Here is a 15,176-nt window from a genome sequence, read left to right on the forward strand (position 1 = left end):
GAGAATTGTTACCGTGTGTACTATTAAAAAGGGCATACATTATACACCCTACCACAACATATGCAACATAATCATAATATTTTATAACAAACACCCCAACAAATTATAATCACTTTATTTGGTTTGGTTGTTAGAATTTGTTTTTTAATTTTTTTTTTCCCTAAAAAACTAAAAACTAATTTAGTGAAAAAATTAAAATTAAAAAACATTCATCATTTCATATAGTTTTTATCTTTTTGGAGGATAGAAATAATTTTTAAATTCAAAAATATCTTTTAAATATTTGTTTTTGTTGAACTGTTTTCTATTTTTTTTAAATTAGAAAACAATTTCTAAAAATGAAATCAAATAAAGCCATTATTTTTTATCAAACTAATTCTTAAGAGACAAGATTCATAACATAATTATAATAATTGATAAGTTTCACTTTATGGGTACATATGATAGATTTTCCATTGATAACTTTTACCATAAAATGACATAACACACTACAAATATTTATGACTTTTACCCAAACAAATAATAACGACTCTTACAATGCATGGGTTGTGTCCCAATTTATGTTTAATTTATGTTCTCTCTTTTCTTTTGGATAATCCAAGGTACCTTGTGTCCAATTCAGCCCAATTGGGCCTGAGAGTTACCATGTCTCTGGACAGCAAAGAACTATTTTTTGGAGGCTCTGAAATTAGAAGTTTAAAATATCTCTAATAGTCCCTTAAAAGACCCGAACTTGAAATATTGAATCTTGTCCTCTAATCTGTACTACCTGATGAACCCATGAGGTTATTTGTGTTTTCTAGGGAGGCCCAATTCATAATTTAGTACTATTTTGTGTGTATATCATGTTAGGTGCCTTTCTTAACACTATGATTGGACGGAGGGGTTTGATAGGAAAAAGTAAAGAAATGAAGAGAAAGAGGTTTTTCATCATTTGTTTGGATAATTAATGAGGTGAGTAATGGTATAAAAGAGAAATCACTTCAATCTCAAATTTTGTTTCTCACCAAAAGTGATGAGTTTGATAAGAAACCAAAATTACTCTTTACAAAAAATTTATAATACCTAAGTTACCTCTTTAATTACACAGCAAATAAAAAAATAAAAAATAAAAAAACAGATGTAATATTTTTTAAGGGAGCGGCTTCTCTCCAGTTAGGTATCCCAATTGGAGTTGGGCCTCCATGGACCCATCACAACATCCACATTGATGATCCAAACCGTTCAATATATAGAGCTCGTTGAGTACCTCATCTCTGTAAAAAATTGCGTTGATCGGATATTGATAGTCACTTGAGCAGATTGCAATTGTAAAAATAATTTATTTTAAAAATCATATTTACCGTTGAAAAAAATGTGATTGGATCAAGTAGCTATCGATATTTAATTAATGTGATATTTTTTCAAGGATGAAGTACTTGATGAGCCCTCTGCATTAAATGGTTTAAATTATCGATGCGGACTCTGTGGAGGGTCCATGGAGGCCCAATAACATCCTTCAGTCTGATTTGGACTGGGGAGAAGTCTTGCCCATTTTTTAATCATTGTCCATCCAAATAAGAATGTGAGAAATCACAATTATATTTTTCTTTTCTCACACACGTGAGAAATTCTAATCATTTCATTTCTTTTCTCATAATCCAAGCATAGTGTAAATGTGATGAGGAAGACTAGAATTGGAATAAACAATATTATTAAGTAAAGTTATTGCAACTATATGCTTTCCTTTTTTGGGAAAAAAGCCCAAATTCGTTGCTTGAGTTGTACTTGATGCAAATCCGACAGTATAAATAATCCATGTACGGTGTGTTCCTCCGATCAAAACACAAAGTGCCCATCCCCCAATTATTTGCACTGCATAGTATTTATCAATAACAGTTAAATAATGGGTAACCTATTTAGCAAGAGGCAAGTCACCATACTAAGCATTGATGGAGGTGGTATTAGGGGTGTCATCCCTCTAAAAGTCCTCCAATTCCTCGAAGATGAACTTGAGGTATGGTTAGCTAATTATATTCTTAAATTTATTTTCTTGCTTATAATTTCGTTTTGTCATTTAGATCCAATTCACCTAATATATTGTTTTATGAAAAATATTTACATATAATACCTCATTTTCTCACTCCAAAACATAAGTAAATAAGTCACATATATTTATGGACGTGAGTCACATTGCTTTGTATCTAAAGTGAAAAGAGAAGTAAGAAATGAAATTATGTATAGTATTATACTATTAGAATTTGATTTTTTTCCAGATTGGATAGTTCAATTACTCGAGAAACCCAATCCAATATAGTATTATGTGTGTAATTTCAACATGCAAGTACGTTGAATGCATAATTTAAGAAAAACAATTCATAAATAGAAAATTTATACATAATTTTACATGAAAATGATGTAATACTAACTTTCTCAAAAGGATTGAACTCTGAACTGGGCGTCTTGATCTTTGCCTTATTGACACTAATTTTTTTTATATTTATAGTTTAGATTTTGTCCGTTTATTTACAAAAGGTGCCGATGTGGCAAAATCTAGAGGCCAAACTTTTCTTTCCAGTCCATTCCAGCACTGGCAATAGGGTTGGTTGTAGTGTCATATTGGGTAATATTCATGTTGTATCATTTTGAGCCTATTTATTATTTTGTATTATCGTGTCATATCATTTTCGATCTATATCTAATTTGTGTGTGTGAACATGGCATATCAAAAAATTTCACAATTAGCTAAAAATATCAATCTTTACAACCTAATTTAATTCAACTAATCACTATTGAATAAATTATTTATAAAAAATATTTGATTTCAACTCAATTTTATTTTCTTAATTTACAAAAACTATATCATGTTATAATATTTTCTTACTAGATTAACTCAAATAGTAGGGGAAAAAAATGCATTATCTTCAATTAAAAGCAAAAACAAACCTTATATTTGCCTTAAAATTCTTTTACATATTTTTTTTTTAATACGTTAGATGGAATTACATTAAAAGAAAAAGAAAAAATTAGAAATGTCATGGCACCTTGATTGAAAATAATATCAAAATATATAACTAATTATTATTCATTATACGATTTATCCGTATTAACTTTTTGTTATGCAGATTCAACATCAACCCGACTTATTTAATATTTATATTATTAAATCATGTCATGTCGAATAAAAAACAAAAAAACAAAAGAGATCATGTCATATACGTGTTTGTGTCAAGAAATGATAAACCATAACCCACTAATTTCGTATATGATTTGAATCGTGTTAAAAATTCCCCCACTTTATTGGCATGAAGTTATTCCCTTCTTAAAAATATATAATTAAATCATATCAATAAAGTTAATAGTTTTAAATGATAGGAAGCACAGAAGCTAGTCTACCTTATTTTGTGTAAATTTTGAAGACCAAATTGAACATGTAACTCAAAATGCTAGTCCTAATGTCTGTGATGTGAACCATGCATAGATCCTGGAAAATGGCAATAAACAAAAACAAGAGGGGGAGGCAAGTAGCAAGAAGGTGAGGCTTGCAGACTACTTTGATGTAATCGCAGGAACAAGTGCAGGGGCACTTATCACATCTTTGCTTGCTTTACCTGAATCAATTGAAATTGATGCTTCAAAACAAATTGTTGGCCAATTACCACGACCTCGCACTGCAGAAGAAATTACTGAATTGCTCTGTGACAAAGGCCCTATAATCTTCGAAAAGGAAACTTCCAAACAAGTCGACGGCACAACAACCAGGTAAAAATCAAAGTGTTGGGAGGGATAGTTTCTAGTCCACATTTTTTGTGGATGGAATTGCGTAGTTTTGGTTCGTGGGTTCATCACATATTTCACTTCTACAATTCAAGTTAAATTTTTGAGTCTAAATCATTTATTAAAAAAATCATATTGATCTTATAATTTCAACCACTTAATTTCATCATATTTTTCTTTAAAAAAATTCGTCCATTACTTTAGAGACAAAATATAATTTTTTTTTTATTTAATTTTTATATATATATAACTGATCCACACGCCAAGACCTATAAAAGGAACAAACCAATTCATCCAAGAACTTAAATTACTTTATCCAATCCACAAGAATGGACCGGAGACAATCTATTCTAAAAAATTTGTGTTTTTTTTTTTTAAGTAATCAAACCAACAAGGCGGCTCTGGATTTCGTCGACCGATTTAAAAAAAAGTGCTACGACATCTTGCAAAGTGCCGAGAAGAAAGTAGAAGCTGCAATAAAGGCAGCGGTTGACACAGTTTACACTGGGGAACATCTTAATGAGGTTGCTGGGGAACTGTTGGGAAAAGATACTCTGTTAAAGGACCTATCAACCAATATTGTCATCCCAACTTATGACGTCAATAAACTTCGTCCAGTTGTCTTCACTACCCGACTAGTATGTCTCTCTATCTCTCTACGTAAAGCACAACAGTCAATCAAGTTCCGCTCTCTCTACTTATTTACCAACATATAATTGTTGATAAAATTTTAAAAAAAAAATTCTCAAAGTTTGAGTCTTTTAATAAAAGATTTTGTAAATTTTTAATTTTGATAGTTTTAAGCTTAATCTTTTGATTTCTTTTTTAATTTAAATCATTTACATATTTTTGTTAAGTAAAACTAACAAAAACGTGACATTTTAGCCATTATATTCAATTTAGCTATACCAAAAAATATCCAAAAAATATATTTTTTTAATTGAGTTTAATGACAAATTATAATATGGACCTTTGGATGATATTTACTATACATATTACAATATATTATAATAATAATACAACACAAAAACGGCTATTTTCGTTTCTTACTAGAAATGACAAATATCACTATCGGTTTCTCAAATCTAAACTCTCTATAAAGTATTTATTTTGATTTATTAATGATTTTACCAAAATAAAAATTTTAATTTTAACAAATTAATTAGCCTAGTTGAAGAAGAAGAAAAAAAAAACTCAATTTTTTTGGTAATTGAACCTAGCTCGAGTTTAATTTATTATGGCAATTTGGGTTGGAGGCCATATCTAGGTGGATCGGGAGCTACTCTCAGCAAAATTGAAGTCGAGCCTCCTAATTGTGATTTTGTTATTTTGACATTTTATTCACCATTCATTAACAATGCAACTGTGTTTAGTTATGGGAAATTGACTAATTATATATTTAAAAAATACAGGCTAAGGAACAAAATTCAAAGATAACATTGAGGGATATAGTTGTGAGCTCAGCTTCTGCTCCATATTTTTTCCCTCCCAAAAAATTTGAAGCCGATGGAGAACAGTACAATCTCGTTGATGGTGGCCTCTTCGCTAACAATCCTGTAACATCCTTCACTCTCTCTCTTCTTCTTTTTTTCCTTTTGGTTAATTATAGTGTGCCCTTTTATGTTTTGTAATTTTTTTACTTTGCCTTTTATAGTTTTTTTTCTTTTTTTCACTTTAACCCTTCATATTAAAGTTTTTTTCTAATTTACTTTAAAAACTAAATTATGTTCAAAATTATATATAAAATGTTAACTGTCACATAATATAAAAATATATTACTTTAAATTAGGATTTCGGTTTGTGTCAAATGTGAGTTATATATAATAAAATATTTTCATGTTACATGACTATCAATATGGTATTTTTTGTCTAATTTTGGATATAAGTTAACTTTTGGAATAACTTTAAAAAACTAAATTTTAAGGGTCAATTAATGAAAAAATTTCCAAAACAAAAAGGCGGCAAAGAGCAATATACCCTATTTTTTTTATGTGGTTAATTTCATTAATGGTCGACAAAGTATAGGTTTTATTACACATTACTCCCAAAACTCTAAAATTATTCCATTTTCATCTCTAAAATTTACAATATGCTACACTTTAGTTCTTAGGGTAATTACACTGACACCCCCTGAGATTTTTGTTTAATACAGATTCTCCTTTCATGTTTGAAAAATTACATTCCCCTCCCTGAAGTTTGTAATCTCATTATAAATTGTTTTCTAAATTGCTGATGTCATACCTTAAAATTTTCTAAATAATTATTTTGCTCTTTTTCCTACCATTTCTTCTTCCTATCATCATGACTACGTTCTACAAATTTTCATCATTAAATTCTACCTAAACATATTATTATTGTGTAATGATATACAAATATAAATTTTATATAAAACATAATGATATAGTTTAATGATGAACTTTTTACTTTAAAACGAAACACACATAAACATAATTTATATTTACAATATCACTATCACAACATTTTTATGATATTTTTATATAAATTTTTATACATGAATAGAATTTTTTATTTTTATTTCCACCATCATTTTTCTTTCTCATCTATCCACCCACATTTATTACAGTATTACCAAACATTGCCATTCACATTTATTATAGTATTATATAATTTTATATATTTATAGTTTTCTTGTATTTGGTGAATTTAAAAGAAAAAAAAAAACACACACACACACACAAAAAAAAAAAACACAAAATATTATACTTTTTAAGTATATCTAGATTAGGTGTATCTAAAAAATTTAAAAAACTGCTTAAAATATAAAAAAAATTCTGCAAAAATAAAAAAATAAAAAGCCATAAAAATATTTTTAAAAAATTCAATTTTGTATGTGAGTTAAACCAAATAAGATGATTATTATTTTTCTTGAAATGACATGAACAAAATATCAACATTATTTTATTATTTTATATGTATAAATAGTAAGGGACAAATATGTCATTTTAGTTTGACATGGGGATAAGTATAATTTTTCAAACATGGTGGAATGATATGTATTAAACAGAATCTCAGAGGGTGTGTAATTTACCCTAGTTCTTAATATAAACATCGTTTAAAATCAATAAATAAGAGGAGTAATGTTTTTGAAATTTTATAAGAAGCATAAACAAAATTAAATTGACAAAATACACACATAATTTAGGAGACTTACGTGTAAGTCCTAATAGGTAGACTTATTATTCAATAGGTTCTATAATAATTAATGGCATTTTTATCAAACAATATTAAAAAATATTACTAATTGTTAATTTTCAACTATAGTTTTAAAATTTTGTCACAAAAAATGTTAGTAATTATAAGTTTTAGCAATAGATTACAAAAATTATTACAAAAAAAAAAGCAACTAATTTTCAACTTTTAGTGACAATTTGAAAATTTTGTCATAGAAAAACACATCACTAATTGTAAGTTTTAGCCACAATTTATAAACCGTGACAAAAGAAAGTCACTAATTGTCAATTTTTAACGACATATGCAAAAACTAGCTACAAAAAATTATTTTTAGCGACGATCTTAGTTAAACTTATTTTCAATAGGACTTGATAGAAATTAAGTCTAACTATTAAAACTTATTGGTAATTTACCCCATAGTTTATACGTATGTAGTTTGTAGTGATTCTTAAAACATGCATGTTGTTTCATTTTAATCTCTAAAATATGCATTTTCTTATAATTTTTTTTCCTAATCTTTCAATTTTGTTACATTTTTTTTCCTGAAAAATTATAACATATATATGCATCTTCCTATTATTGATTTTGAAAAATGTTGATGCTATGGACTGAAGTTAAATAAAAAGTGGAACAATTAAATGATTGGAGACTAAAATATAATTCGGAGGAGTAATTATTGGATACTCCCGAAACACATCATGTGACATTGTTCAAGTGGGGGTTCAAACTAATAACGTAGTAAAAAAATCTTAAAGGTGGGACATAATGACTTACCTTTGTTAGGAAGTTAGAATATCACTTAGTGTAAGTTGTAGTTTTTCATTGGTCAGGAATAATCATGTAGACAACGGTACATGATAATCTAGAGATAATGGAGATATTGTTGTCCTTAAAAGCACAACAGGCAGCTATGCCCCCTTATGGGAGTTGGTATAGGGTCTATTTTAGTGATCCGAACCTTCATATTGTAAGATCCATCAAATAGAGCATTCATGGCAAAAATCAAGTTAATCAAACATTCATAACCACATGATCATAGCCTTAAAAATAAATAATTTATTACTTCTTATTTTTTGAAAACAAATGTGATATCATTATATGGTTACAAATATATAATTGATTTGATTTTTTTTTTTTTTTGAATAATCTACTTGATGAATTAGACAACATGAACAATTTAAATCTTCCACGATCGGTATCAACTCCCAAAAGGGGCATAGCAACCTACTATGCCTTTAAGACACAACAATATCACCTTGTCCTACTCTAGAACTATCTAATGATTTTTCCGCAAAACAACCCTTTGGCCACAACTTGGCGACATTTTTATGATTATTGCAAAAAAAAATTTAACAACAAAATTTTAACTTGGTGACAATTTTATACGTTGAGAAAAATGATTTTGTCTTGTAGTATACTTTGGAGACCATTTATGTAATTAATTTTATTATTTTATCTAATTTTTGGTGTAATGGCTCACTATATGTGGATGTGGGTGGGTGTAGACAATGTTAGCCATAAGAGAAGCAAGCAAGTTGTTTCCAGAAGCAGGGGACTACAGTAATTATCTAATACTATCACTTGGAACTGGAAAGGAAAAGCTTTCGGGTGATAGGACTATTCTAACTGGTGGAATCGTTGATTGGCTCATTGGTTTAGAAGCCATTGTTGCTCTCAAGATCAAAACGCCGCCGTTAGTGGATGTCTTTTTTAGAGTCTCAGAGGATGTTGCAGATATCATGACTTCTCACACCCTTGGCGAACGTAATCTCCGTCGCAATTACCTCCGAATCCAGGTACGCCTACCCCTCTCTCTCTCTCTCTCTCTCTCTCCAATAAATATTGAATGCAACTATTACAACATCCTATATAATACATATAGGACGGACTCGGGCTTTTGACATAGACGGAACGAACATATATACTAATTAATATGAACTAAAATAATAATTTTTACTTATATAAAAGGTGAAAAATAACATGAAAATATATATAAATAACTATGTTTTCTTGTATTCATATTGAGTTATAAAAGATAATAACTGTGAAATAATCTATTTATTAAAGTAAAGTATGCTCAACGATCTTTCATGTTATTTATGACATCTATGATAGGATTGAATTAAAAACACAAATTATGTGTTTCTCAATAAATTTTATCAAGTCACTTGTCGAATCTTTCTCCACCATCTTCTTTTATTGCAAGTTAACACTTATAGTTGATACTGAATATGAGAAACTTTTTTTAGTGTGTTAAATTGTTCAAAACCAACTCATGTTCCATAAATATAGTGGAGTGGCCACTTAAATTTTTTCAAAACCTAAGAGGAATAACCACTTAAAAGTTTTACAAAAACATAGGGGTGAGCCCATACAATTTGGAGATAATTATTAACTAAAACTACTATCGTAAAAGCTTTTTGAAATCGTAGGAGGGGGGCGATCGACCCCTCCTAGTTCATCAATATTGAATAGGGATAATTCATAATAAAATAAAATAAAATAAAGGGATATTTATACACAAGTCTTAATTTATGAATTTATATTCCATTAAGTTCTAACTAAAAAATTTTAGATCTTTTAAGTCTCATTAAATTTTTAATAGTCGGAATTGTCTTTCAAATAATGATTGTTCATTATTTATGATTATATATAATAGAACATGATGATTTAACATTTATTTTAATTTTTAAAACTTTAAAATATCTACTTTCAAATTGGCAAAAACTTTAAATATATATATATATATATATATGTGTGTGTGTGTGTGTGTGCGCAAAAAAAAAAAAAAAAAACTATATTTTTTAAAAAAAATTGAAAAAAAATGAATTATTTTTTGTGCAAAACTGAAAATTTTGTACCTATAAATAAGGATGATGATAGAACATTGATGTGCAAACTAGAAAAAGAAAAAACAAAAACAAAAACAAACTTTAAAAATGAAAAAAATGATAATGTTCTCAGTTTTAAAACTGGAAAAACTAGTGTTCTCGGCTTTGTTGAATAGATGAATCATACCGATAAGTAGAATGGCAAAAAAATTTAATCTCATACTCTCTTTTTTTTTTATCAATTAGTGAAACGATTATCTCGAACATTACTATGCAAAATTGATAATGTTATTAGTTTTTTAAAATTGGGAAAAACTAACAATATTTTCAATTTTACTAAATAAGACTTATTAGTTCAAAAAATCTTAAATAAGATCTGAGTTACTACAATATTTGTAAATAGGACTTTTAGATAATTAACTCTAAAATAAATGTTCACACTTATGGGCATATATTAATAATTATTTTTTTTATTGATAAGTACATATTTAGTGAAATTATTTAACAAATTATTATTTTGATGGAATTTTTTTTTTTTTTAAATTTCACCCCATTGCCGCTAGCCGACTGCGGAACCATTGTTGGACCGCCACCAGACCACTGTAGGATCATTGTCAAATCGCCGTATTATTCGTCAATACAAAATAGGGCATATGGCAAATTACACCATTAATTTTTTTTCATTTTGTTTTTTATATCATTTTAGTTCCTACACTTTTAATTAGATCAAATTTAATTTTTAATTTTAGATTTTGTATCAATTTGATCTAGTTGATAACGTTACAATTTTTTAAGAAAAATAATTACGAAATTGATTAAGGTTAACTTATTGAGTTTAGTAGTTTGTTTTTTTTCTCTTAAAAGTACGACATATGCCACTTATATATGTATTTTTTATTAAAAAAATGTTAACAATTATAATCAATTAGATTAAAATGAGACAATAAATAAATAGACTTAACAGGATTTTATGTTTTCATTGGCTTTATGTTTTAACAGGATTTTATGGACTCAACGAAAAATTGGTTTTATGTTTTAATTTTATATCACTAGCATTTTTCAGTGAGTGAGCCAACCCTTTCTGCTAAAAAAAACCATAGAAAAACTCTATGAATACAGAATTAGAAAACAGAAATAATTATAAAGATGAAATATATGGTAAGACCTATATATATAGTTGGATTATCAATAATATTAATTCATGCATGCATAGATACTAACTATGAAATAAATGGACTTAACAGGATTACGAAATGAAGGAAGAGCATGCAGAGATGGACAACGCGCAAAAGGAGAACCTTGAAAACCTAAAAAAGATTGGCAATGACCTTATTTCGAGATATGTTGCAATCCCTAACTCGGAAACTGGTTTGCCTAGTGTAATATTTGAAGAAGTTGAAGAGAAAATTTCCCCCAACTTACTTCCACCAAAAAACCAAGATGAGCTCAAACGGTAAGACTCATCGTCATTCATCAACTACTACTATACAAAACATTATATGATGATCATGATCATGAATATATATTTCTAATTAATATATAATGTTAATCTTGAATTAATTACCTTGGTTTGCCAATGAGATCACCATAGATATATAAACTAGGGTAAATTATACTGATACTCCCATTTGAAAAATTATCTTACCCTCTTATCAGATTAAAATCACATATTTGCCTCTTAACCTTTATACATATAAAATAATAAAATAATGTAAATATTTTGCTCATATCATTTCAAAGAAAATAACAATTATCTTCTTTAGTTTAACTCACACAAAAATTTGAGTATTTTTTTTAAAAAAAATTGTGTTTTTTTTTATTTTTACTAAATTTTTTTAAATATTTTAAGCAATTTTTTTATTTTTTAGATATACCTAATCTAGATATACTTAAGAAGTATAATATTTTATGATTTTTTTTTAAATCGCTTAAAATATTAAATGGATTTTTTGTTGTATTCAATAGATTTTTTTAGAATTTTTTGTACAAATTTTATACTTTTTAAATATATCTAGATTAAATTGATCTAATCTAGGTATAATGGTGAAAATAAAAATGAAAAATTATATTCATATATAAAAATTTATAAAAAATATATATATATATATATCATAAAACTGTTATGACAGTGATATTGTTGTAAATATAAATTATGTTTATAGGTGTTTTGTTTTAAAGTGAAAAGTCACCGTTAAGTTATATTATTGTGTTTGAAAATTGTATATAAAATTTATGTTTGTATATCATCACTCAATAAAAATATATTCAGGTAGAATTTAATAATAAAAAGTTGTAGAATGTAGTCATAATGATAGGAAGAAATGATAGAAAAAAGGATAAGATGGTTATTTAGAAAATTTTAAGATATGACATCACAATCCAAAGGGCAATTTATAATGAGATTATGAACCTCGGGAAGGAAAATTTTTCAAATATGATGAGAGATTTGTATTAAACAAAAATCTCAAGCGAGTCAGTGTAATTTACCCTATAAACTATTAGTAATGCTACATAGTCTTAAAGAGTTATCCAAAAAAAATTGAAATACGTGGACTAAATTTAAATTTACACCACACACTTCTTTTTCCTAGTAACTTTTCCAATTTTTGTACTTGTAATTTTTTATTTTTATTTTTGTTCATTAGCTTACAAAGTCTTCGTAACTCATTGCAGTTTTGCTAAAAGACTGTACCATGAAAGGAGACGTCGTACACTATATAAGAAGTGTTTTGGCCTCATTAACAATCGATCTTTGGTGGCAATTGTGGCATTGATATGTTTTATGTTCATGGTTTGCTTTGGAGCTCGTCGTGTTGGATTCATTTGATTCAAAGAAGAAGTGTTTCTATCTCTGTAGCTACTAATGATGTTGGTTTGGTGTCAATAAGAAGTGTTGTTATTTCCTTATTTATTTATTTATTTATTATTATTATTATAAAAATAAATAAATAAAACGAGAGAGAAAGAGAGAAGGATAACCTCTCCATTAATTGACTGTCAAAAATTCATCTGTGTAAAAAGATATTGCTTTCTTCTAATTATGTCTTCTTATTCATGTTTATCACTTGGATATGAAAGTGTAATTGACCTTGAAGATGCTCAATTCATCAACTTAATGAAATTAAGGGATTGTTGGAATTTTTAAATAAAATTTATTTCAAAAATACAAGGTTATGCAAAGTATTGTTATTAATATTTTGTGATATCATCCATAACCCTTTTCTTATTATATGGATATAGGATTTAAATGGTTTATTTAACCTTTGCATGAGTTAATTGTATGTATTGAGGCTAATTACAGACACTTCAGTTGACTCAATAGTCTATATAGTTGTTTTTTGCCAATCAAAAAAAAAAAAAAGAAAAATAGTCCATACAGTTGTTTTTTAGGACAATGGATTCAAGTTGATGGAGTGACTACGACTCTTTCGTGATAATCTAATTTACTAACCTACTAATATTTTATCATATGACCCAAAAAAAAAAGCACGCTATAATTGTTTAATAGAGTTTAAGCTGTTGGATTCCTAGTGCATTTTCCATTTTGTTAGATAGATATTTGTGTGAAAAATCTAAAAACTCTCGAGATATTGATTCATAATTATATTTCAATTTTAAACAGTGAATATCAATCACAATCAAATAATCAACAACAAATTGGCACTATAATTTCAGGTGAAAAAAATTAAAATTTGAGCACCTTCAATTGTGATAAAAAACCACGAATCAAAACCACAAAACAATCTACTAAAAAGACAAAAAGGAATTACATATGAGTACCCTCAATTACCTAACGAATCTATGCCCGAATTGAACCAGACCTAATGTGTCTCTTCCAACACTATCTTCATCTTGAAATTGTTTCGTCTAACGTTGAATCCACAACGCCGATGTCGAATCCACGATGATGAGCCATTCTGAAATCCATCGAAGAACACCTCTCTTTTTGTGAATAAAATAATAAAAACAAATCCCTTGATGATGTCAATATAAAACTCGTAAATATATCGATCACTCTTAAATCATCAAGAAAACCAATATATAAACACCCTCCAATACAAATAAATCTTGGTAGTTCTCCTTTTTGAGAATTTGGATGGGTTAAACCTTAAACATAGCAAATAGCGCACTTTATACTAAACAAAACCGCAAAGACCACTCGAACAGTGTAAGTAAAAGACAGTGCAAACATATAGGCCAATCGCTCAAGTGCAACATTCACCACTTGAGCAGTGAAACATATTTCCCAAAAATTCAATTTGTAGGCAGAGATATTAGACGATCCATTTAACTGCTCAAGCAGTCAAACCACTTTGACTTTTTTTTGGCTTCTAGGACATTGCCCCTCGACCTTCCTGGGTGCTACCCCGGACTCACTAAGGGGCGCTGCCTCCTGAATTCATACGAGCTAACCAGGCAACACGATCCTCAGACATAGTCAGCAAAATGGCAAATAAGGAATACTCAAAATACGAAATATCAATACAAACTCCTTTACATAGGCACAATTTGGATTGAATTTACATTTAAACACTCATAGCCTTACTAAAACAAAATAGCAAATAAAATTACAACTAAAAAAATTGTCAAACGAAAATGTCAATTATAAAAACCTAACAATGTATTATAACAATTTTATAGAAATTAATTTTTAATTAATTCTATATAAGTGATCAAATGGTTTTCCAAGTGGTGAAAGTGGCTTGCTTATATTTTGTTGGGCAAATTATACTGATAATCTCTATAGTTTGATTCTTATGATGCACCTGTTACATTATGTTGTGTTAAATATTATGTATTTTTGTGATAAATGTTACATATTTTCCTGATAGAAGTTATGACAATTTGTGATTGAAAAATAAAATCACATATATTGTAATAATGTTACGTATTTTTGTGATAGAATTATACCTTTTTTTCATCCAAGCATTTCCAACCATAAAACATGTAACAATATCACAAAACATGTAACAGTATTACAAAAATGCATAATTTCATTTTTCCACCACAAATTGTTGGAACTCCTACAAGAAAAATAAGTAATATTGACGACAAAAATACATAATACATCACTAAAACACACAGTATTTCATAACATTTCTCATTTTTAAGTAGTCCATTTTATTAGTGTTTTATGAACCAAGATAACATTTGCGACAGTTGAATACCTAGCTTCCGTTACTTGACAACTAAAAATTAAACATATGAAGAATACATTATCATCCCAAATGCAAAATAAAAAGGAAAAATTACTCATAGGTCCCATATTGAAAAATGTTACTCCATCTAGTCCTGAGTGTTTTTTTATAAACCATTTAATCCTCTTTTTACATCAGAACATCATCATCAAAACAACATCAAACATCACAACATTAATCATCAACAAAGAACAATCGA

General features: G+C 28.0%; 1 protein-coding gene across 1 annotated transcript; it reads left to right on the forward strand.

Annotated features, from left to right (window-relative positions):
- The first annotated feature begins 1,816 nt into the window (after positions 1-1,816).
- LOC114322786 (patatin-like protein 2) lies at positions 1,817-12,817 on the forward strand. Its single transcript, XM_082868510.1, has 7 exons — positions 1,817-1,996; positions 3,461-3,741; positions 4,136-4,394; positions 5,169-5,312; positions 8,454-8,744; positions 11,024-11,232; positions 12,453-12,817. Exons 1-7 carry the CDS (start codon positions 1,886-1,888, stop codon positions 12,604-12,606), a joined length of 1,449 nt encoding a protein of 482 aa, XP_082724636.1. The 5' UTR covers positions 1,817-1,885; the 3' UTR covers positions 12,607-12,817.
- The last annotated feature ends 2,359 nt before the right edge of the window (positions 12,818-15,176 follow it).

Source organism: Camellia sinensis, chromosome 5 (genome assembly GCF_055761805.1).
Source record: "Camellia sinensis isolate YWXY chromosome 5, ASM5576180v1, whole genome shotgun sequence".
Lineage (NCBI taxonomy): Eukaryota > Viridiplantae > Streptophyta > Magnoliopsida > Ericales > Theaceae > Camellia > Camellia sinensis.